General features: G+C 43.7%; 2 protein-coding genes across 2 annotated transcripts; both read right to left on the bottom strand.

The window, feature by feature from the left end:
- Positions 1-1473: 1473 nt before the first annotated feature.
- Positions 1474-8954, bottom strand: LOC111976325 (uncharacterized). The gene is made up of 6 exons (XM_024005112.1): positions 7281-8954; positions 7059-7114; positions 6501-6720; positions 4695-4888; positions 3096-3272; positions 1474-1672 (listed from the first exon to the last, which is right to left on the bottom strand). Exons 1-6 carry the CDS (start codon positions 8259-8261, stop codon positions 1474-1476), a joined length of 1827 nt encoding a protein of 608 aa, XP_023860880.1. The 5' UTR covers positions 8262-8954.
- A 1303-nt stretch (positions 8955-10257) lies between these two features.
- On the bottom strand, positions 10258-24809 carry LOC111976326 (peroxisome biogenesis factor 10). Its single transcript, XM_070447744.1, has 5 exons — positions 24562-24809; positions 12344-12745; positions 10920-11081; positions 10622-10701; positions 10258-10345 (listed from the first exon to the last, which is right to left on the bottom strand). The coding sequence occupies exons 1-4, from the start codon at positions 24807-24809 to the stop codon at positions 10629-10631; spliced, it is 885 nt and encodes a 294-aa protein (XP_070303845.1). The 3' UTR covers positions 10258-10345; positions 10622-10628.
- Positions 24810-25783: the final 974 nt, after the last annotated feature.

The raw sequence follows: 25783 nt of genomic DNA on the forward strand, positions 1-25783 counted from the left end.
GCCATTAGTTGACACTAAAATSTATTCTATACCCATTTGAAGATAAAAACAAGTTTCTCAGAAGGTTTCTATTTCAGGGGACCTGACCCCAAGTTTTGGAACCACTGGTATAGCAGGAGAAGACCATCGGCATGTTGTAGAGGTAAAGGGAGGCACTATGCCAGTCAGTGTGAGAGTTGGAACTTGGATATATACACAAGGCTGTCGTGTGTTTGAAGTCAGGGTACGACTTAAGAGGGCTCACTGGCACACGCACCACTTGCCTGTTATAATTTGTCTGGAAAGCACCTGTTCGGCCTCGACACACACACGCTGCAACCGGGCTCTGTGTGTGTGCTCGCGCCAGCGCTGGGCAACCCTCCTGTGTGTGTGTGTGTGTGTGTGTGTGTGGCAGTCATATGGAGACAGAGACCGACAGAGAGAGGGTGGGGGGAGAAAGAGAGCAGGAGGGAGGGAGAGATAAGTTTGAGGTATTCAAATGTCAATCCTATACATAGAAGGATGGGAACAATTACTGAACAAAAATATAAASGCAACATGTAAAGTGTTGGTCCCATGTTTCTTGAGCTGACATAAAAGATCACAGAAATAGCTTATTTCTCTCAAATTATGTGCACAAATTTGTTTACATCCCTGATAGTGAGCATTTCTCATTTGCCAAGATAATTCATTCACCTGACAGGTGTGGCATAAGAAGTTGATTAAACAACATGATCATTACACAGGTGCACCTGGGGACAATAAAAGGCCACTAAAATATGCAGTTGTCACACAACACAATGTCACAGATGTCTCAAGTTGAGGGAGCGTGCAATTGGTATGCTGATTGCAGGAATGTCAACCAGAGCTGTTGGCAGAAATTTGAATGTTCATTTCTCTACCATAAGCCACCTCCAATGTTGTTTTAAAGAATTTGGCAGTACGTCCAACCAGCCTGACAACCGCAGACCATGTATACCAACGCCAACCCAGGACCTCTACATCTGGCTTCTTCACCTGCGGGATCGTCTGATACCAGCCCCCCGGACAGCTGATGAAACTGAGGATTATTTCTGTCTGTAATAAAACCCTTTTGTGGGGAAAAACTCATTCTGATTGGCTGGGCCTGGCTACCCAGTGGGTGGGCCTGTGCCATTCCAGGCCCACCCATGGCTGCGCCACCTGTCCAGTCATGTGAAATCCATAGATTAGGGCCTAATTTATTTATTTCAATTGACTGATTTCCTTATATGAAATGTAGCTCAGTGAAATCATGGATTGTTGCATGTTGCGTTTATATTTTTGTTCAGTATATCAGTTGAGGACATAAGCTGGAAGATCCTCATAGAATGTTAATGGGCCATTTCCATTTGAAAATAAATTGAATTTCAGTTTGTCTCCTGGTCCATTCTAGCAAGGCAATTTAGTGACTACAAGACCATCACAACTGTAACATAACCCTATGGCCATCACTATTTGGCCGCACTAGTAGGGTTATGACCTGACGATGCGTTMCAGCCTATCCCTCTGTCGTCTTCTCTGCTCTGCTCTCTCTAGCCACAGCAGAAGGCTGTGCTGCAGTAGGCTCCTCCTGTGGAAGCCAGCACTCTGATTGGCCCTAGCAGATCGCTCCTCCTCCCTCTGTGTGGCCCGGGCCGCCCACACGCTCCAGACTGCAGCCAGGCAGGAGGCCCTGTGTAAGAGCAGGGGTGTGTTCAATTTAKCGGAATGTTCTTATCATTGCAGGTAGAAATGTAATGTGTAGAGCTGACATGACTCACAGTTTTACTTGACAAACACTCATACCTGATCTACACAAAACATTTCTACATGAACATTGTATCCTCCTGAACAGACAACAACACAAGGCTAAACTCAGGAGATGACCACACAGTACCATGGGATAGAAGTTGGAATWTATACAATTGTATAGTTAAATGCAACTGTATCCCCTCAGGATCCACTAAGGGCTCTATTAAATCAGATCCAATTAGCCAACATCTGCATAGCGGTTGTTTTGGCAGTGTCTGAGGTGGAACTGCGTTAGAGCTGTCAAATCTACAAGCGGCTTTATACCTAAAGCGGTCATTGCCATTGGCTGCACAGAGTCGCATTAAGAGATCCCATGCAGCCATGTTTACAAGTTTGAACACTGGAATGTGAGATGTAATCTACACCTCGATTAGGCTGATATAAGTCCTCATTTTGTTTTAATGATTTTAAAATTTGAGCGTTATTATTTCCATATAACCTACACTTTCTCCCTCTGAACTAATGCGAGTGGGATGGGTATGGCTTTGTGATAATGATCAAGAGTAGCTGCTCACCGATTCGACAGCTCCAACGCAGTTCCACCTCAACTCCGATACCACCAAAACATCAACTATGCGGGTGTCGGTTATCGCCGGTTAACTCTGGATCTGATTGAATCTAGGCCTAACATGCTGACTAGACCGGGTGCGTGCGTGCGTCCARCATCGTGTGCATGTTGATTTTGTCCCCCCACACCAGATGTGATCAGGACACTCAGGTTGAAATATCAAAACAAACTCTGAACTAACTATATTAATTTGGGGACAGGTCAAAAAGCATTAAACATTCATGGCAATTTAGCTAGATAGCTTGCTGTTGCTAGTTAATTTGTRCTGGGATATAAACATTGGGTTGTTATTTTACCTGAAATGCACAAGGTCCTCTACTTTGGCAATTAAACCACAGATAAAAGGGTAAACCAAGTTAGTTTCTAGTAATCTCTCCTCCTTCAGGCTTCTTCTTCTTTGGACTTTATAGTGCGGTTGGCAACCAACTTTAAGGTGCATTACCACCACCAACTGGACTGGAGTGTGGACCTCAGTTCATCTTTCAATCACCCACGCGGGTATATATATGCTCCTAATAACCAATCGGGAGAGGGGGGACTTGCAAAGCGTCACAAATAGAACCACATTCTATTTTAGCCCCTGGCAACGCAGAAGCTCGCGAGTAGTTTGGATGCATTGATTGAATAACATGTTTGTGTACATTTATTTTGTAATGCTTGCACACTTTACGCAAGCGGTTCGGTCAGCATGGAAGACTGTAACAACACAAACAACTATCAATAACTGTCACTTTACCTGTGCTGTTTTGTGGCCAGACGGGCTGTGACCCAGGCAGCTCTCCACAAGGCGTAGGCCCGACTCTGCTGCCTGTGGTCCCAGTGGAGGGCTGCCCTCTGGGCTTGCAGCGCCCACGCCTGCAGCCTCACACCAGCCTGCCTCCACACCAGCCAGTGCTTACACAGCAGAGTCAGACTGGTAGGGGACAAACACAGAAAAATGTTACAGGGCCCAAGTCTTTGAGGTTATTATTACAGATGCTTGTGCATTCAGTTCACGTGTTTTGTTCACAAGTTAGGGGTGCATGCTGTAGGGCATCTCTCCCATTCACAGCCGAGTGACATTGCCCTAGATACTGAGGTCAATTGTGGGCCATTCCATGGTAATAGAATGACGATGAGACTCCGATTTTTCACCTTAAAATGTATGCCAAACAAAAACCATGGATTGCAAAGTTAAACCATACATTTCTATAAACATGGACTACAATACATTATACTGCACTCTACTCTAGTGTGCTCTACTGTTCTGCATGGTACTGTGATGTACTAAACTACAGTACAATACTGACCTATACTCTACTTTTCTTTACTGTACTGTCCAAACTTGTGAAGCAGAAATCTAAATTTCAACGACCAGTGGTTGAGAACGCAGTGGTTACAGTAAATGAAAAGAGAGGTGGCTAATGGGTAGGTGTTGGTAAGAGCCGGGAGAGGTGACATTAACTGGAGAGAGAGGAAGGGGTTGTCCAGACTGTTTCACAATTATGAGCTATACATAACAGTATCCCAGTGGAAGAGAGGACAGTAACAGGAGACACTATGAGCTATACATAACAGTATCCCAGTGGAAGGGAGGACAGTAGCAGGTGACCCAACTGTGGTTTGTGACTACTATCATTTCCCCTTTTTGCCAATTCAATTGGAGTCATTCTGATACAGATTTTGTAACAGTGACACATTTTAATCACTTAAGAAATCATAAACAAAATTGTTATCAGTAAAAACACTAACCAATTAGTAGATCTATTTTACTTGTCATTAATATCCTCCCTCATGAAAGAGAAATTAGAAAATATCTTCAAGATATGTGGGTTCTTTGGTAACAGAATGACAAAACACTAGGCAATATTTCTTATAGAAAGCAAATKATTTCAGCAAAATTAAATATTATATTTTAGTCATTTATCAGACAAATATAAATGTTTATATTAGTTGGCAAGGGTCTTTAACTTCAATAATATTGTGTTTTGATTCATTTCTAATACCTTTTAACACTTTTTCTGGTAGATGTTTCACAAGACCCCTTTTCCATCTGTTTAACCAGAAGAGGAGCCTTTGCTTATTCCACATTTTAGGAAGGAATATTGTTGAAAAATTGATATGCCTTAATTTATAAAAAATATAAACTCCGCTTTCATTTGACACCAAATTTGATGTGCTCCTATGAACTTCACATGTTGGTGCTCATGGGTCCATTTACATGGAAAAAAAGTAAAGGACGTAAGGGAAATTGTTGTTGAATTCACGTTAGTTGACAAATCAACAAATGTAAATCAAAACTAGACATTGAACTGACATCTGTCCCCAGTGATGGTTGTGTGTCTGTCTGTCTTACTGGTAGTGTATGAGCGATGCCCTGCCGAGCTGCATGRCCTGGATGTGGCTCCTCCAGGCACAGTAGGCCGTCCTCAGGACCAGGGTGTGGCTGGGCTGGGTCAGTCTCCTCAGCAGGCACACTACCCCAATGTCACCCCGCACAGAGCCAGGGCTCACGTTGAGACAATGCATCTGTCCCACACACCTCCTCCACTGTAAGGAGAGGAATAACAGTTTGAATAAACTGGATGTTCATGAAGATTACATTTCTGTATGTTGTTCGTAGCACACATTACACATACAGTGCATTCAGAAAGTATTCAGACCCCTTGCCTTTTCCCCAATTTTTTTTTTGCCTTATTCTAAAATGTATTAAATTGTTTTTTCCCACTCAATCTACATACAATACCTTATAATGACAGAGCAAAAACAGGTTCAGACATTTTTGCAAATGTATAAAAATATATATATAAATACATTTTAAAAAATCGGACCCTTTACTCAGTACTTTGCTGAAGCACCTTTGGCTGCGGTTACAGCCTCGAGTCTTCTTGGGTATGGCACTACAAGCTTGGCACACCTGTATTTGGGGAGTTTCTCCCATTCTTCTCTGCAGATCCTTTAAAGCTCGGTCAGGTTGAATGGCGAGTGTCGCTGCACAGCTATTTTCAGGTGAGATGTTCGATCGGGTTTAATAAGTCCAGGCTCTAGCTAGGACACTCAAGGACATTCAGAGACTTGTCCCGAAGCCACTCCTGCGTTGTCTTGGCTGTGTGCTTAGGTTTGTCCTGTTGGAAGGTGAACCTTCACCCCAGTCTGAGGACCTGAGCACTCTGGAGGAGGTTGTCATCAAGGATCTCTCTGTACTTTGCTCCGTTCATCTCCTGACTAGTCTTCCAGRCCCTGCCGCTMAAAAACATCCCCACAGTATGATGCTGCCACCACCATYCTTCACCGTAGGAATGGTGCCAGGTTTCCTCCAGATGTGATGCTTGGCATTCAGGCCAAAGAGTTCAATCTTGGTTTCATCAGACCAGATKATCTTGTTTCTCATGGTCTGAGAGACCTTTAGGTGCCTTTTGGAAAACTCCAAGCGAGCTGTCAAGTGCTTCTGTCTGGCCACTAAGGCTGTAAAGTAACAAATGTGGAAAAAGTCCAGGTCTGAATAGTTTCCAAATGCACTGTATGTCAGTTATGATAAATTAATATTCTAATACAAGCATATATTAAGGTTGGCTAGTTAGCAATCCTAAATAATAGCCAAAGTTTGTTTCCATGCAATCTTGTCTGCCAGCTGGCACTCTGCGGTAGCAATTGAGCCTGGGGACGAGGTTAGTTTCCATGTAACATGGAGATGAGCAATATGTCCTCAGAAGACATGTCATATTTGTTATTTAGKTCTGCTGTGTGAAAATCTGAGAAAACACCAAACAGACATTCTGCCCCGGCAACAACAGCACATTGTCCTCTGTTACATAGGTGGGTGCCTCACATWYGTGGTGGATGGGATGTCTTACCCTCATACAATGTAAAGTCTAAGGCCTAGTGTAAATCTCAACATAAACACTATGCACTCTTCATAGGGCCAGGAGTTCATCGTGACCATGTGACATAACCAGGAAGAACTCTGGATTATAGTTATGGCTAGGAGTTTTTCCTGATTAGGTTACATGGTGGGGAAAACCCTCTGGCCCTAGTAATTATTAGTCTGGGTGCCAGTCTGCTTCTGCTCTCTTGCCAACTCCTTATGGAATTGGTATACAATTGAAGGAGTTGGCAAGAGAGCAGAAACAGACAGGCACCCAGGCTGAGTATCATCGCTGACCCGATGGAAACAGTGGGCGAGGGTCAGGGCATCCGTCCTCCTGGCAAGGGTGTCTGTCTGGGCACGTCGGGTCACCACAGCCCACCTCAGGGCAGAGAGGCCGGTCCTCAGTAAGTGTCTCCGGTGCTGGAGTCTGGCCCGTGTGTGTGACCTCCACTGATGGTCCCATGTCCTGAAGCAGCGCAACTGCAGTCTGAATCTGTAGAGTGCCAGCCACCTGCTACAAGTACATTCCAACCCTCAGGTGCAATTAAGAGGCACAAACATCACAATACCACAACACCCCCCCACAATACCTATACACTWGAGGTGTTGCTGTAGAACAGAAGTTCACCCCAAAATTATTTCTACAAAGGTTGGCTGCTTGTTCATTATTTTCCAAAACATTAAATGTCCATTACCGTCCTAAATAGGCAAAGTCCAAATGGAATTGACACCTGTCCTGCACCTCAATGTTTTTTGTGTGCTTTTTTTCACCCAATTATTTTGTGTCAGGTGTCTGAGCGACAGCTTGTGACTTGTTATTTTTGCAGATATTTTACCTAAGGAGTCCCATACCTGTCCTCTATTGTCTCCACAAGACTGGAGCTATGAATCTCTACTGCGTCAATAGGCTGCCCAAACAAAAGAAAGGTGTTAGAGTGTTCTCATGTTACACACACACACACACAACCTGTTATGACACACACGATCATGCATGTATGTATGCACACTCACAGCCATATAAATAGACATACACATGCACACGCTCAGCAAAGGTGCTTAAGTGTGTCAACGTACCATAGGCAAGGACTGATGAACTGCAGACAGCTCTCTTTCACCAAGAAATTCACCACTGGCGCCTCCTGTCAACGTATGCAATGTGCCTGTGTGTGTTGTAACTAATGGGTCGATCTGACATTGCCTTTCAGGAGTAGTTGACCCAGGAGTTATCCTGCTATGGCTATGGAGGCGCAGAGAGAGGCCCTCTCMGTTGTCTTGGCTTGGCGCATTCGGAGTGCTTCGCTTCAGGTGAGCTGCCCTCTCTCTATCCGAGAGGGTCATTTGACCCAAATTCTCAGTGATTGCAAGTCTTTCTTCCCAGAAGAGAGAATGTGACACAGCTGGATTACTTGTTGTGACTCTCGGCACCTCAAACAAATCCTCCACCCCTTTTAAAGTAGGGTAAAAACTATGCACAGTGTCCACGGAATCTGACTTAGCTTGACCTGAGATTTCATTGGACCATCTTGTATTATGCTCAGGGTACGCCACCTCTGTGCTGTTTTGTCTACCGCTGAAGCTATACTGAGAGAGGCTTGCAGGTAAAAAGCACATATTACTTGGGAAATCTGAGCCACGCATGGCTGAGGCAAAAACATCCATCTTCTTTTCTGCCTTTCTTTCAGCTTTCCTCCATGGTTCAATGTGTGCCTTCACTGATACACTAGGAGAATGGATGTTTGTTGATCGTTTTCCAGCATTCTTTGCGATTTTGCTATGAAGATGGAGTTCAGAGAACTCGGTTTCCCTGTTGGCCTTATATGGACTTGTTGAGGAACCATCCTTGCCGGTAGAACACGTTCTGCCCCCTTTGTGACAGTGGATGATGGAGCATGACATTTTTGCACTGCAAGAGATAGAGGGCCTAGGGCCATGAGATTCGTTATCTAAAGGAGATTCAAGATTCACAGGAGATAAGGCCAAGTCTCCAGAGGTACTCAGTGCCTGGGGTAGTAGGCCTAGATCCACAAATGATAAGCCGATCTCCAGGTCCAACATTGACCTATGCAAGCTCGCAGATGTCCAGGAGGACTCTAGTAGATCCTGAAATGTTGACACATTTTCATTCTGCTTCGGACAGGCAGGCTTTACATGTTCCCCCTGACGCCTGTCTAGCAAGTCGGGGACTTCAGGGTAGAAAGGAGCATCTCCYGGAAAGGTAGAACCTAGTGAACCGCTGTTGCATTTTTGGACAAAAGAGACACATTCTCTCTCCACTGGCTGTTGACGTCCCCTGCCCCATTTCCCAAGCCAATTGACACAGTTGCCACCATCACCTCGACCCGCAATTGAGCCATAAGGATGACCAGAGGTCAAWGAAGCACCACCTTGTAATCTAATAGGAACAATGATATCCCTGTCAGTAAAATTGGCCTCTGACCTTTTCTCCTCACTTCCCTGATGGGACAACTTCCCAAGCTTGGCACTCCAAGTGGGACAACTTTCTGTTAAGTCAGTGTTGCGGCTCAGGTTTCTCGGTCTCAAGACAGGCTCAGATGTGTGCCTGTCCAGCACATCATCAGAGACACTTAAGTAGGGAGGCCTGTCTTCGTTGAGAGTAGAAAGGAGGTCTAGTAACTGGTCCACGTCATTCTCCCCACAGACAGACAGGTTGCTTTGGACCAGGGGCCTCCTGGGCACGTACTTTCTTTGAGACAATCCCCCAGACTGCCTCCCCTGACCTCTCTGGGAATGCCAAGCCATTCTGAAATGTGGAGCGGAACATATAATTCAGACCTAATTGCATTATTTATTAATTGACATACTAGGCAGCCTATCGTTTGGGCCAAACATTTGAATAAAGCATTACATTTAAATACAACATTTGTGGATTATAATGTCCATTTGAAAGAAATTATAAAGGTCAAGGTTTCTTACCAATAAACTGTCATCTATTCTGCGTTCGTTCACTGTTCTATTGCCTTAACAGCACAGATTGGCTACTGCTGCCTGGTGAACACATGGCACCCCCACTAAGCGGATCAGAGGCAGATTAAAGACAGACTACAAACTTGTAAATTGGCTGGGACTTCCTATATCAACTGTCTACACATGTCATCTTGCCGCAAAATAGTTAAATTGACAAATGGGAAAGTGCATGAACATATCAAAGCAAATAGCTAGCTAACTGCTGCTAGCTGGCTACCTTGGTTACAGTGTGCAGCTGAGCTTTGATTAACGTTACCTGGCCAACGTTAGCTACCGGTAAATTACCGGTGGTAGAAAGCTCACATTTAACTAAGATAGTTCATGTATTATTGGTAGGTTTATTTTCCAAACCGGTTCAGAATACAATTTCATGAACGAACCATTTAAAGCCAATTTGCTGGTCTCCACTGACCTGAACCAAATCTTCCGTTCGCAGTCAGTAGCAGAGCATGCAGGCTGGAGCTAAGACGTCACTGATCCATAAGAACAGCCATAATGTAAACAAGCATCAGAGTCACCACTTTATCAATAAAACAAGACACATAAATAATTGCACAGTTGTTTATTACAGAAGTTGCATAGTTGATTTATATTTTATAAAATTTTAATTTAGATAAATTAGACTGATACAATCCAAACATGATTCATATGCAAACCATTTCAAAATGAATGATTGCTTAATATAGTACACTGCATTATGCATGCCCATAAAATATATAAAACAAGTATATTAATGAAAAATATACACAAATGATTCCAGTGTGTATCCCTGATACAGAATGAAGGAGCTGAGGACAGAGCTTCACAATAATAMTATGCAATATTACAAAAACAATTTGAAACGCTTTATCCATTTTGTTTCACACTGGAGATAACTCGATTGAGTTTTCAGAAAGATCTGAATCAAGGTCCCAAAATAAGATCTCTAGGCATTCTCTGAAGTGAGATGCTATTTGGAAGTAACTTGAACAGGGATWGCTAAACTCTAAGAAAGACAAAGGTGTGTTTAACGATTAAACAGTCCAATGTGGCAATCCAGTCATTTAGGAAGTGAAGCCATGTAATAAAAGGCACACTAGTGGTTCMAGAAACGAGTAGTTTCTCAGGTAGACCAGTCGAGGAGGCTGGGAACTTCTCACGACAAAGGGCACTGTCTGTGGAGGGAGAAAACAATAGTGATGCATTGCATTTATAGCTTTTAACTTGGTTTCATAGCACTGACCCTCTGACATGCTAGATAGGTGAAATATTTGTAATTCTTTATACCCCTCCAGTCCTGTCAGACCTACTACACAAGTGCCTGCAGGGTAGAGGTCYTTTATGGACTGTGCCACTTTTATAGTAGTCATAGCCCCTTAAAGAACATACGTAGTGTTTCTCCCATATAATTAAAATAGAACAGTAGTCATTTAATGCATCTATGGTCTCACCTTGTTGTTACACCACTCTGTGATGCACTCCCAGCAGAACAAGTGGCCACATGGAGTAGAGGTCGAGTGCCTCCTCTCCTCTAGTCACAGGATACAGCGAGAGGCACAGGGTGAGTTGGGCTCTTCTACAGACTGGGACCTGGACAGTTATGGGTTAACTGTAACACGTGTATTTGCAGAATTCATATGCATACCTCAATCACAATGAAAAGGATGCATGGGGCAATTGTGTCCATCTGGCATCATTCTAATGTCCTCAAACACTTCTTTAACATCTACTATTCTTCCTGCAGTATACCTGGAAGGCAGGTTCCTGTGTTGTCTCCACTCCTGCTGGGCTCTCTGTCGGAGGTTGTTGAGCTGCAGGGCCACAGTGAGGGCCAGCTGCAGCAGGGAGACCAGGCCCAGGAGCCTGTAGCTGCTCCGGATGGCCTTGTCATCCCCCGTCACACACCCGAAGCTAACRGTCCGGGGAAAGAAAGAATGGTGAGAAAGAGCATGCTGAAGCATACAATAGTAACACGGGTCATATTCATTAGGCCACACAGTAGCAAAACATTTTGCAACAGAAAACAAATGCGCTTGAGGGATTACCTGAARTTGTAAAAATAAATTGCTTTTATTTTCCATTGCAAAAACYTTTSCTACGGTGTGCACTACTGAATYGAGAWAAACAGKCCTTTGAGGCCTTGCTTRCCTGGCAACTGCTTAGGGCCTGCCCACCATGCGTAAAGAAAAATTAATTTAATTGAAACATTCAATTTAGCGCTGCGTTAAATGGCTAAAAAATATAATTTTTTCATATCATGTATTCTATCTACAACAGAGTTGATGTCTGACATAAGACCTATGAGGAACCATGTCAAATTGACAAAACAAATCACTTTTACCACTTACTTCAAGCTACGAAGCCAAGGTGGTGAAAAGCTAATTCAATACAACAACTGCATGCAGTAKGGTGTCCTGTGCCACTGAAAAAACGGACAAGTTTGGTGGGCTCATGTCTAGTGGGAACATTACCAAATGCGTTTACCAAGAGCTACAACTTTCATTTAGTGTCATGCTGTAGTTGACGCAAGGCAAGCATTGGCAGTTACTCAACATAAATCAGAAATATTGTTGAGAAAACGACATCACCACTTAGTGTGCAATTAAAAGATGTGCGCCAACTAGTTGTCATCGATAACAGATTAGGTTAGAATAACTGGTTTTCTGGTCATGATGGACTGCATCACCAAAAGTCAGGGAGTGACTCAAGTTGCTTAGCTAGCTAAGGATTTTGAARGTGACAAGCTAGCTATTTTCCAACACAGGCATTCATTTGATAACCCAGCTAAGCTATCTAGCTAGTTATATATCTAGTCTGAATAATCATTTTTGGCTTGTTTGTCAATCTGTAATGCTAGCTAGCTATCCAGTTCCAACCTGCTTGGTTGCCCACGCAGCCTGCTAGCAATGAACAGCAAGCTAGCTAGATTTATCTAGTACAGAAGAGACATTATTCAAATCAGTTGGATATTAGTAGTGGTGTAGCAAAGGATCTACTATCCAACCATTTGGGATTGCATTTATAGGTTTTAAACCCCAAAATATAGCTTCTTAATGTCAAGGAAAACATATTCTGAAGCTTTCTTTACCCTTTGTGGTAGTTGCAAAGGTTAACAATGGGGCTCACGTCATTGACACGAATCTCTGTTCCTTCATAGGTTCACAAACAAATACCCACATAGCTGATGCCGGCCGTCTTGTTCCCCAGGTGGGAGAAGGCRCCGCATATGTAAAACAGGGCCACGTGCAACCGGTGGATGATGGAGAGTGCRGGCTGGAGGGCTAACAAGACCAGCACGCACACCCTTCTCTGGGGCTCCGTGAGCTGCCCCACCACCCTCTGGACCCAGCCTCTCATCCAGGCTCCAGGGACTGGCCACTTCTGCTCTCCGGCCTCCCCCACCCTGGCTTTCCTCCCTTGCCTCCAGCTCATTCTCCAGGCACACCAGCAACTTATCCAGGGAAACAGGCTTTGGAGATACACATGGGCTCCTTGTCTGGCACGGGACGGTACCCTGCGCAGGGTGGGGTCCACCTGGATGATATTGACATACTCTTCGCCCTACATCTGGTACCCTGGATGACACATGAAGGGACAGGGAGGATGTGTGGTAAAGACATGCTTGCGTATCAGATTTAACACAMTACTACGGGGGTGAAGCTGTTTGTTTACCTACCTGAGAATGTGGTTAAACCACAGTATGCAAGGTCTGACAGGAGTTCAATCTCTTTTCTCCAATGCAGCTGAAGGAGTAAAAAAAAAAAAAAGAGTAGCTACTGTAAGAATAATATAAATACACTACATGGCCAAAAGTATATGTGATAGATGATTTTTGGTCRCGTTCTGTGAGCTTGTGTATCCTATCAATTCACAGCTGAGCTATTGTTATTGTGAAGTTTCCACTTCACAATAACAGCACTTACAGTTGACCGGGGCAGCTCTAATAGGGCAGGAATTTGACAAACTGACTTGTTGGAAAGGTGGCATCCTTTGACAGTGCCACGTTGAAAGCCACTGAGCTCTTCAGTAAGGCCATTTTACTGCAAATGTTTGTCTATGGAGATTGCATGGCGGTGTGCTCAATTTTATACACATGCAGCAACGGGTGTGSCTGAAATAGCCGAATCCACTAATTTGAAGGGGTGTCCACATACTTTTGCGTATATAGTGCATCAAAAAGCAGGACATGGCTGACTAGTTTATGTATGCATGCATAGCTATGTTCTAAATTGTCATGTAGGGTATCGGTCTATCCTACCTGCCTGCAAATTCGCCTTGGTCCTCCTACTGACTTGCACGAATCAATTGTGGCTGGTTTGCAGGGACGAGAGGCATTGCTAGTCTGGCTGCTAGCTAGCTTAGCAAGCACTCAGTTGCTTGAATGACTGTAAATTCACGACAATTAAAAAATAATAATCGGTCAATTTCTGTAACTGTCAGACATCTTCTCGAACTTCAGTTTAGCATAGTTATTCGACTTTCCTATTGCCTATCGAGACAGCTCTGTAAACTAGCTCCACATATAGTACAAAGAGCTACGAATGATGGGTTAGTTATAAAAAATATTTGCTAGCTAGCAACCCGGAAAAACCTTTGACGTGAAGGAAACAAACTTCTGTGGCCACAGCGCCCTGCGGTGCTAGGAGTCCTCGCGTCTACTTTCCTATGTAATGCATCATTACGATGCAACAATATTGTAACATAGCCTTACACAACACATCCATTTTTTTATCCATAAAAATACTGTTGTGTAATTTGAGCACTGGTGTAACAGTACCGGACTTACTGAACTTCCATACTGCACGTGAACTTGTGAAATGTCATAAAAAACAATGATATGAACAGTATATAGTGTGATCACTAAAATCWAAATCGAAGATTTTTCCAATTTGCTGGCATGAGGATTAGAACCAGCGACCTTAATCGCTAGGCTACATGCTTGATTCATTAACTAATATATTGTACACATCATTTATMTTGTTATTACTTTTTCGTTTTTTGACAGACATGTCCCTCCCCAAGCTTCCATAGCTGGGTCACATTCCCTTAATTAACTGTGTTGAGTGTGCTCAATCATCCTGCCGCTTGCCCTACCCTGTAGATAAGTTGTAGAACCAGTTTCTTTGTCTCTTCAATTCAGCTACCTGAACCAAGCTGTAGCTGTTCCGCTAGGTGGTGAGCACCTTTTCAGTGCTGCAGACGGCAGGTACCGTTCTGAGATAGCCGCTCTCAATAAGAAGAGCTAGTAGTAACCCWTAGACAGTTAGAGTAGCAGAAACACTTTGATGAGTTTACTTACAGGCAGCTGCAGACAAGGAAGTGTGTTTACAGTTAATGTGCAGCTGCTGATGTTTTRCCTTCCCCCCTAAAGTTGTGGGATACTTGTGACTTCTTACAGATGGAGGCTAGATGGTGCAGGGTGAGCACACTGCTCGTTGTCAGCACAGGATGGGACTGAAGTGCCAGAGTAGACTACAAAGGTAAGTCTGTCAGTATTCCTCTGTTGGTTTTATCAGCACYGCATTCACTGCACTTAATTCACCGGAGAGGTTTCACTTGGCGACTGAACACTAACATTCCACCATYCAACCAGATAAAGGACTAGACTAGAATCTGTCCCACTTTATTGTGGCCTCTTAGCCCATTGGCCCATGCCCATCAAAACGGCACAGAATTCCAGCTTGTGCGAATTAAAATCTCTTTATAATTGAATAGAGTAGTAGAACATCTGTGAATAGAGTTGTAGTGCTCCTTTGAGGTTTGTGTTTGCTGTTGACTGCTGGGTGAGTCATTGATCTCTATTTGCAAAGCACAGGCTCCTCAGGAGACCCCGACCCACTGGGCCCACACTGTTTGAATCAATGMTGTTTCCACTTCATTTCAATTAAATGACATTGAACTATGTGGAATAGACATTGAATTGACGTCTGTGACCAGTGGGAAACAACCCAATGAGGAAGGAGGCACTGGAGCCGGCAGCACAACACCTGCCAAAGAGATAAAACAGCAGCTTGTTTGGCCCCACACTGGTTTCCATAATTACCTCAGGTGACATCTGGTTAGGATATATCCAGCCACTGAACTAATTGCTTTAACGGACACTGACGTAAGGTCGGAGTACTAGGCACTTAGTAGTCTTTTCTCACAGCAGCTGTGTGAAAAGAGGCTAGGCACTGAGCTAATTCTGTTTCACGTTTTAAACAGACTCTGTGGTACCAATCTGTAGCGGTCCGGGCAGTGATGTTTGTTTTTGCAATGCAGCAACATCATAAAGTGTCATAGGGTGACTTGGCCATGCCCAGACATAGTCTCTTCTTAGGCACATCCAGCAGGACTTTGCCCTCTAAGGAAGGCTACATGTGTGAAGTCACATCACTGTGTGCACGTGTCTACGTGCGTGCCTGCTTGCATGCGTGTAGTGTGTATGTGTGCGTGGTTAAGGCTAGGATAAGGCTGTGGTAATATTGCCATTGTGTTCATGGAAGATTCATGAATAAGGTAGAAGAACTGTGGGAACAAAAAACAAGTACCAGTTTCTCGAACGACACAATTGTAAAACATATTTCCATATAGAATGAAAATCATGATATAACATTGACATGTATTAAAGACACTTGATGTTATTTTCATGATGCCAACGGAATATTAACCAATGCAAAACATATCTCAATGCTTTTATATGTAAATACWTTTCTGACTGACCTTCTCTAGCCTGTGATTACTATATTTTTCTCTGACAATTTATTGTATTTTGCCACATGCATCCCTTTTGAAGTTTSCATGACCTTTCCAGCTTCAGTACCRTGCACAGTAGGGCCGTCCAAATYGGCCACGGGAAAGTTAATCTGACTCTCGAACACGCCACTAGCACACAATGTTAACTGTTAACTATGCCACTCTGACATTGCTCGTCCATATATTTATATATTCTTAATTCCATTCCTTGCTTAGATTTGTGTGTATTGTTGTGAAATTGTTAAATATTACTTGTTAAATATTACTGCACTGTTGGAGCTAAACATCTGCTAAACACGTATATGTGACCAATATGATTTGATTTGTGTGTGTGTTGTCCCTCTGCTTAACTTAGCATAACAGATCTGTATCAGTCCATTGTGATAAATAGGCTACTCTCCTTATCTTCCTACTCCTACAATCAGAGCATAACCTACTCCTTCCCTGAAATGAAAACATTTCTAAAATGCTGTAGTCAAATATTGTCTGCAAAGTATTAGTCTCAAAAGAAAACATGCAATAGAAGGACTCACTCAACAAGGAAAGATGTCTTACCCGTAGCCTATTGTTAAATTATTTCAATTTCCATCTTGATCTAATCTTGGTGACAGCTCATGTGTGACAGTACAAGCAGAAAAAGATTCAAATGAATTTGAATCAATCTCCCCTTGTCAAACAGTTGTAGCGCAGTACGTTCTTRTCTTTGCTTGGCACAGGGGGCAGAGAGATTTGTAGTGGTGCATGCTCACCACCCACGGCTGACCCCACCCCACCCTTTCCTAGGTACAGGTACTGGCCCTCCCCTACCAAACCTCGGGCTTTGCCCTCACATGTCCTGTCTGCGTTGACGCACACCAGCATGAATACCCACTATAGACAAAGCTCTTTGAAATGACATAACTCACTTCCGGCTGTTGCAGTGAGTCGTGTGTGCTGCTTCTCAGGTGTGTGTGAGGGATTTTACGGWGGTGTGTGTGCGGATAATAGTTGTAAAGCTGTCCAAGTGGGGGAATTTCACAGGACGCCACACACTAAAACACACCAACATCGACGCTAGACCTGCCTGTGTCCTCTGCCTCTTATTTCCTCTCAGAAAGGTAATGTAATATCACCGTTCTTATTTCTTGCATGTCTTACTTACAGGTAAATCAGTGTTGTTGCTCACCGCCAAAGGTGTGGCGAGGGCAAGTCTACTTTTACTATCTAGCAGGGATGGACTTCTATTGGTAAAATAATCTTCCCTGTGCAATTCAGGTGTGTTGTGTGCTTAGTCTCTCCCTTGTYGTTTGTACAGCCAGACGCCATTCAAACAAGCCCAGTTTAAGTCAACTATTGGGAATGTACTGTATCATAACCCCAACAGTCTTTAACAACAGTGCTATTTGAATGGAAGAGCAGGTTAGATARCCTTTGTGGAGTTTTTGCTGCGTTTAGTCAATGCGGTGTAGGTTTTCACCCCTTTGAGGTTTTTAGGGGGGATTTTCTGGCTGGCGCTGAAACTCAACACCTTATAGCTGSGAGAGTGAGATAAAAAGAAGGAAAAACAACCATGTAACCCGRTGCAAAGGGGAGGAGGCCCAACTGAACAGGAGACTCCATGTTACTTCAGGGGTCTGATTTCTCCTGTGAACACACTCTTTCCTCTGTTGTTGTTTATTCAACCAAACCTGTAATTTATCTCGCAACTTTAATTCACCAGGTCCTTGCTGTATATGATAATATGTACTCTGTCAACTTACCTGGTAAAATAAAGGGTTAAATAAATAAAATACAGTAGCAAGTGTCACTGAGTCCCATGTGTTGGTCTTCGATGCTAGATTGGCAGAGCTAGCCTTGCGGCGCCGCAGGCTAAAGGTTGATGTGCTAAGAGGCTATAAATCACCTGTAAACCTGTGTATTTAGTGAGGAAATACCGTTTCCACCGTTGTCATCTGCCAAGGTAGATGTTCCGTGTCCCAGGTAACATGCATGACTTCTTGCCGCAAACCTGATGAGGAGACAGTGGGTTCTGTACATATGTCATCATTATGGGGCGAATTATACCTTCCACTTCATTTTCACATTTTCACTTAGTCATGCATTGATGTCAGTGGGAGACCTTAAGTTAGGATTTGCCCCTTTCAGTTTAAAGACAGTGATTCCTATGTAATGGGTGGGTAAGGAGGACCAACTGATGGGTGGCAGCCAGTGCCGCCAGTGCCTCTTCACAATGAATTAAAGACGGGTCTGTGGCAAGAAACGTMATTTAGTTCATTTTGTGGATTAAGCCTACATTAGGAATATTTGAAAGGCGTTTGGAGAGGTCAATAACTTTTTGAGATTGTGAATTACTGGTTTAATGTATAACGCCAACTGTAACATATTTTGTTATTTATTCTAAATGTACATTTACATTTTAGTCATTTAGCAAACGCTCTTATCCAGAGAGACATCCAGGAGCAATTAGGGTTAAGTGCCTTAGTCAAGGGCACATTGACAGATMTTTCACCTAGTCTGCTCTGGGATTCATATCAACGACCTTTCGGTTACTGGCCAAACGCTCTTYACTGCGAGGCAACCTGCCACCCTGTAGTGATGTGAATAATAATGCTAACGTATAGCAATATCTAACAGTGATCTCAGATAACGTGAGATCATTTACACAATTTGGAGACGCAGAAGCCTAAAGCCATGTCTGAATATACCGTATGTGCCTGTGTGTTTTGAACTTGGGCTCTGAAGAAACTCAATGATTTTCCTTCAGTATCGGTCTGTGGTGTACGGTGGAAGCCTGTTTTGTACCAGACCCGATTGTGTGTGTTCTGTAAAAGTAACGTTATAGTAGTTACTAAAAGTGAAAGAAAGAGCCATTGTGTCCGCAGCCTTTGACCACCAGAGCGGATAAAACACACAGATGGAAGACCACTATACCTGTAAAAAAGCTTCCCCTCGATTAGCTCTCTGTCTCTCATTGTCACAAGAAGACACAACAGGGACCACAAAAGTACAGTACTCGTGTAGTAGGCTAGTTGTAACCGACACCGAATGTGCTGTAAACAACCAAGGAGACAGACTCCCAAATACACTACATAAAGGAATAGGGTGTCATTTGGGACTCAACCYTAGTGATGGAAGTGTCAAAGCTCAATCTGTCTCTTCGGCGGGTTTATGCCACAATCGGTTTCGGTTACAACTCATCTACTACACGAGAACTGTACTTCATTTTGTGGTCTGTGTTGTGTCTTGTTGTGACATTGAGAGACAGAGTTAAACGAGGGGAAGCTGTCTTACAGGTATAGCCGTCTTATCTGTGTGGCATAACTCCGCTCTTGGAGCAATTATACACATTTTGACGTGGTGTGGAGAAAACCTTTTAGAGTTTTAAAAACTAGTTTCCTGCAATTCTACATATTTTTGACATAGGACTGGGTGAAACAAATGCACTTTCAATGCTAATTTCCTGCAATTGTATACATTTTGCCATAGGGCTGAAAGAACATTTGACAGTTTTAAAGCAAATTTCTGTAATTCTACAGACACTAGGCGAGACCCAAATGCAGACACAGGAGGCAGATGGTTGGAGTTTAAGATGTTTAATAAATCCAAAGGGAATAGGCAAGAGAATGGTCGTGGACAGGCAAAAGGTCATAACCAGATCAGAGTCCAGGAGGTACAGAGTGGCAGGCAGGCTTGAGGTCAGGGCAGGAAGAATGGTCAGGCCAGCGGTAACAGAGTCCAGAACAGGCAAGGGTCAAAACCAGGAGGACTAGAAAAAGGAGAAAAGGCAAAGCAGGAAAAACGGGGGAAATGCTGGTAGGCTTGGACATACAAGACGAACTGGCACAGAGAGACAGGAAACACAGGGATAAATACACTGGGGAAAACAAGCGACACCTGGAGGGGGTGGAGTCAACGAGGACAGGTGAAACAGATCAGGGTGTGACAGGCTGAGAGAACGTTTTAAAGCTAGTTTCCTGCAAGTCTACACATTTTGTCATTGGGCTGAGAGAAAAAATGCTGTAGTGGTGCGTGGGTCAGCTGTTTGTTCACCTGCACCTGCCTTCAATTGCTAATAACCCATCTGCAACCGCCCGACTATACAGTATGTGAAAATCGAAGGSCCGCACCTGACCCTAACCCGCTAATATAGAAAATGCGCTGTAGGCTACAGTCAGACTGCAGAACGATTTTTTGAAACTGGGGGAAGGATTTATTTAGCCTGATTTAGATATGTTTCGGTTAATAATTTCTGACATTTTGGTAGGCTATTTGTAAGTCAGATACATGCAGCTTCTCTTCTGTCATTTTTTGCCTAAATAAACCATTGTTCACCAGAATGTCATACATTGCTAGAATGAATTATGTAATCTAGTTGACATTAGTAGTGTTCCCAGTGTTCTCTGTCATCTCTGATTTTTAGGGACCGGGGAGAAAATGCAATAACAAAAAAATAATCTGTAAAGAAATAAAAGGCTGTGAAAACGACCCAACATGTTTCTGATAAGCTTTTCAGTTAAATATAGGCTACCATTTGTAGAGGTGCTATCTTAAATGGCATTCACATTCTCTCAAGATGCTGAAATAAATCATATTTTGTGACTGTCGAATTAGGTCCTAAATCTTGTGATTACACACTACTGCCAGATATGCTAAAATAATGAAAGAAAAACCTCAATGTAGCCTACAGATACTGTATAAATTGCACAAGAATTATACATTTATGGATTTTTTAAGTTATTCTTTTTCTCTTTATTCAATTTGCCCGCCACCATTCCGGCCTTCATCAACACAATATTTAATGACCCTAAACCATGTGACAAACTCATTCCACGGAGGGCCGAGTGTCTGCTGGTTTTCACTCCTTCTACATGATTGATGAATTAAGGTCACTAATTAGCAAAGAACTTCCCTCACCTGATTGTCTCAGTCTTAATTGAAAGGAAAAACCAAAAACCCGCGAACACTAGGCCCTCCATAGAATGAGTTTGACACCCTGGTGCCCTAAACCCACCCGCCCCGCAGATAACCTGCACATAACTCATTTGCGGTTTTAAAACAAATTTTGCCATGGCTTATGCCATGGCTTTTGAGTGACTCAAATTATAACAAAATCAATGGGGGCCCCATGCCATACTATTTAAAAAATATATTACACAATTTTTATACATACTTTATATCTGGTCGTTTAAGTTTACACTGGAAACGTTTACCATCCTAAAATGATTTAAGATTATAAAACAAAACAAAAATAATTGAATAAAACTAAAAAGTGGTGGTCACGATTTGCATATAGGGGAAAAACTGAGTGCACTATAGGGAGTAGTGTGTCCTTGCGAGTGAAGAGGGAGTGAGAATGTGTTTACCGGCCCTGCACTAATAGAGAGTAAACATCCTGGGCTGGGCTGAAAGAAAGGGAGACAGAGGCTCCTCTCCCATAGAAGGATTTGTCATACTCTTGGCAAGAGCCTGTTCGTGGGTGGGGTTAGGTACATTTTCCCCTTTCCAACACACACACACAAAAACACACACACACACACACAATCAAGCATTTCTGTCTATGTGTGAGGCAGGCGTGCCTGGGCCTGCACTCAAGACAACCTCTGTTCAGTCTGACCGCCCTCCTAACAGTTCTGAACACGTCTCAGCCCACCAGCCAGCCAACAGCCAACCCCTGAGTCTAACCCTCACCCTCACTACACATTGTTCACTATACCTGGGAGCAGTAGCATTACAACACAGCAACCTGTCCTCACAGACAGTACTGGCAGCTTAAGAAGGACTTTCTGGTAAAGGAGTAACATTATTTACTGTAAGCCAGTGAAGCCATCGTCTCCATGGTTGGATTAGTTTGAGGAATGTGGCGCGGATGCTAGCGACATAAAGGTAGATAAACATCAATGGTTTATGTAGGAAGCAGAGTGGAGAAGTTGCGTTGGTTGGAAATGGGTAATTGGAGTGGGCTGCTGTGTATTTGTGCATTAAGTTACTTCAGCTAGTATCAGATAATGAAGATTTGAGGCCTGCAATCTGAGACGTTGATATAATACAGCCAGCAGCATTTTCTCTCCAATCTACCTAAAATGTAATTCAAACCCAAACCAGGTTAGAGACAAATGGCTGTAGCAGTCATGACAAAATCAGAGCTGAGGCACTTGGCTCCTGAGACATCACTACCTGTATGAGTGTAATTACCAAGAGCCAAACTGCCTAAGAGCCAATGATGATTCATGTCATATTTTCTCTCTCGCTCGCTCTGTCTCTCTTCTTCTAGCAGACAGTAAGTCTAGGTGTCTCGTCTGGTGCCCGCTTGAAGATAACACAGCCACTGATCTCCTCTCTTGACTATGAATAGATAGAGATTGGCTTTCTCACCAACACAGTGTATGTGCTCTATTGAAGATGAAAGGTATTTTTTTCTAGATGTGTATAAGAGATAGATAGAGATTGGCTTTCTCACCAACACAGTGTATGTGCTCTATTGAAGATGAAAGGTATTTTTTTAACCTGGAACTGAGATTTATTCCCTCCAGCCTGTTATGAATAACTTGTGAATTTACAAGTCGCTCGCTTTCTCTTTCTCTCTCTCTCTCCAATTGTGGTCCTCTGTAGCTCTATTGGTAGAGCATGGCGCTTGCCACGCCAGGATAGGGGGTTTGGTTCCRGGGACCACCCATACTTAAAATGTATGCACGCATGACTGTAAGTCTCTTTTGATAAAAGCGTCTATTAAATGGCATTTGTTATTATTATWATWWWWWATRWRRRCTRRRWTRYWTSWMCWMCKWCKWRWMTWMRAWKAWAKRKRKRMWTGWTMTTTTTWTWTTWTWTRWCKRRTWTWTWWKKWSYMYMYSSKSWMMWGAACAATTTCTAATTTACAATTGCGACCTGGCCAAGATAAAGCAAAGCAGTGCGACACAAACAACAACACAGAGTTACACATGGAATAAACAAACGTACAGTCAATAACACAATAGAAAAAGTCTATATACAGTGTGTGCAAATGGCGTGAGGAGTACGTGAGGAGGTAAGGCAATAAATAGCCCATAGTAGCAAGTAAATACCATTTAGCAAATTAACACTGGAGTGATAGATGTGCAGATGATGATGTGCAAGTAGAAATACTGGTGTGAATAAAAGCAAATAAAAACAATATGGYGATGCGGTAGGTAGATTGGATTGGCTATTTACAGATGGGCTGTGTACAGCTGCAGCAATCGATAAGCTGCTCAGATAGCTGATGCTTAAAGTTAGTGAGGGAGATATAAGTCTCCAACTTCAGCGATTTTTGCAATTCGTTCAAGTCTTTGGCAGCAGAGAACTGGAAGGAAAGGCGGCCAAAGCAGGTGTTGGCTTTGGGGATGACCAGTGAGATATACCTGCTGGACCGTGTGCTACGGGTGGGTGTTATGGTGACCAGTGAGCTGAGATAAGGTGGCGCTTTACCTAGAAAATACTTATAGATGACCTGGAACCAGTGGGTCTGGCGACGAATCTGTAGCGAGGGCCAGCCGACGAGAGCATACAGGTCGCAGTGGTGGGGAGTATATGGGGCTTTGGTGACAAAACAGATGGCACTGTGATAGACCTCATCCAGTTTTCTGAGTAGATTGTTGGAGGCTATTTTGTAAATGACATCGCTGAAGTCGAGGATCAGTAGGATAGTCAGTTTTACAAGGGTATGTTTGGCAGCGTGAGTGAAGGAGGCTTTGTTTCGAAATAGGAAGCCGATTCTAGGTTTAATTTTGGATTGGAGATGTTTACTATGAGTCTGGAAGGTGAGTTTACAGTCTAGCCAGACACCTAGGTATTTGTKGTTGTCCACATATTCTAAGTCCGAACCGTCCAGAGTAGTGATGCTAGTCGGGCGGGCGGGTGCGGGCAGCGATCGTTTGAAGAGCATGCATTTAGTTTTACTAGCGTTTAAGAGCAGTTGGAGGCCACGGAGGAGTGTTGTATGTCATTGAAGCTTGTTTGGAGGTTTGTTAACACAGTGTCCAAAGAAGGGCCAGATGTATACAGAATGGTGTCGTCTGCGTAGAGGTGGATCAGGGAATCACCCGCAGCAAGAGCGACATCGTTGATATATACAGAGAAGAGTCGGCCCTAGAATTTAACACTGTGGTACCCCCAAAGAGACTGCCAGAGGTCCGGACAYCAGGCCCTCCGATTTGACACYCTGAACTCTATTTGAGAAGTAGTTGGTGAACCAGGCAAGGCAGTCATTTGAGAAACCAAGGCTGCCGATAAGAATACGGTGTTTGACGGAGTCAAAAGCCTTGGCCAGGTCGATGAAGACGACTGCACAGTACTGTCTTTTATCGATGGCTGTTATGATATCGTTTAGTACCTTGAGCGTGGCTGAGGTGCACCCGTGACCAGCTCGGAAACTGGATTGCACAGCAGAGAAGGTACGGTGGGATTCMAAATGGGCAGTGATCTGTTAACTTGGCTTTTGAAGACTTTAGAAAGGCAGGGCAGGATGGATATAGGTCTGTAACAGTTTGGGTCTAGAGTGTCACCCCCTTGAAGAGGGGGATGACCGCGGCAGCTTTCCAATCTTTAGGGATCRCGGACGATATGAAAGYGGTWGAACAGACTGGTAATAGGGGTTGCAACAATGACGGCGGATAATTCTAGAAAGAGAGGGTCCAGATTGTCTAGCCCAGCTGATTTGTACGGGTCCAAATTTTGCAGCTCTTTCAGAACATCTGCTATCTGGATTTGGGTGAAGGAGAAGCTGGGGAAGCTTGGGCAAGCAGCTGCGGGTGGTGCGGAGCTGTTGGTTGGGGTAGCCAGGAGGAAAGCATGGCCAGCCGTAGAGAAATGCTTATTGAAGTTCTCGACTATCGTGGCTTTATCGGTGGTGACTGTGTTTCCTAGCCTCAGTGCAGTGGGCAGCTGGGAGGAGGTGCRCTTATTCTCCATGGACTTTACAGTGTCCCAAAACTTTTGGAGTTAGAGCTACAGGATGCAAATTTCTGCTTTCCTAACTGACTGTGTGTATTGGTTCCTGACTTCCCTGAAACGTTGCATATCGCAGCGACTATTCGATGCTAAGGCAGTACGCCACAGGATGTTTGTGTGCTGGTCGAGGGCAGTCAGGTCTGGAGTGAACCAAGGGCTATATCTGTTCTTAGTTCTACATTTTTTGAAAGGGGCATGCTTATTTAAGATGGTGAGGAAATTACTTTTAAAGAACGGCCAGGCATCCTCTAATGACGGGATGTGGTCAATATCCTTCCAGGATACCCGGGCCAGGTCGATTTAGAAAGGCCTACTCGCAGAAGGGTTTTAGGGAGCGTTTGACAGTGATGAGMGGTGGTCGTTTGACCGTGGACCCATTGCGGATGCAGGCAATGAGGCAGTGATCGCTGAGATCCTGATTTGAAAACAGCAGAGGTGTATTTGGAGGACAAGTTGGTCAGGATAATATCTATGAGGGTGCACATGTTTACGGATTTAGGGTTGTACCTGGTGGGTTCCTTGATGATTTGTGTGAGATTGAGGGCATCTAGCTTAGATTGTAGGACGGCCGGAGTGTTAAGCATATCCCAGTTTAGGTCACCTAACAGAACGAACTCTGAAGATAGATGGGGGGCAATCAATTCACATATGGTGTCCAGGGCACAGCTGGTAACTGAGTGGGGTCTATAACAGGTGGCAACAGTGAGAGACTTATTTCTGGAGAGTTTCATTTTTAAAAGTAGAAGCTCGAACTGTTTGGGCATAGACCTGGAAAGTATGACATAACTTTGCAGGCTATCTCTGCAGTAGATAGCAACTCCTCCCCCTTTGGCAGTTCTATCTTGARGGAAAATGTTGTAGTTGGGGATGGAAATCTCAGAATTTTTGGTGGCCTTCCTAAGCCAGGATTCAGAAATGGCAAGGACATCAGGGTT

The sequence above is a fragment of the Salvelinus sp. IW2-2015 genome, linkage group LG17 (genome assembly GCF_002910315.2).
Source record: "Salvelinus sp. IW2-2015 linkage group LG17, ASM291031v2, whole genome shotgun sequence".
Taxonomy (NCBI): Eukaryota; Metazoa; Chordata; class Actinopteri; order Salmoniformes; family Salmonidae; genus Salvelinus; species Salvelinus sp. IW2-2015.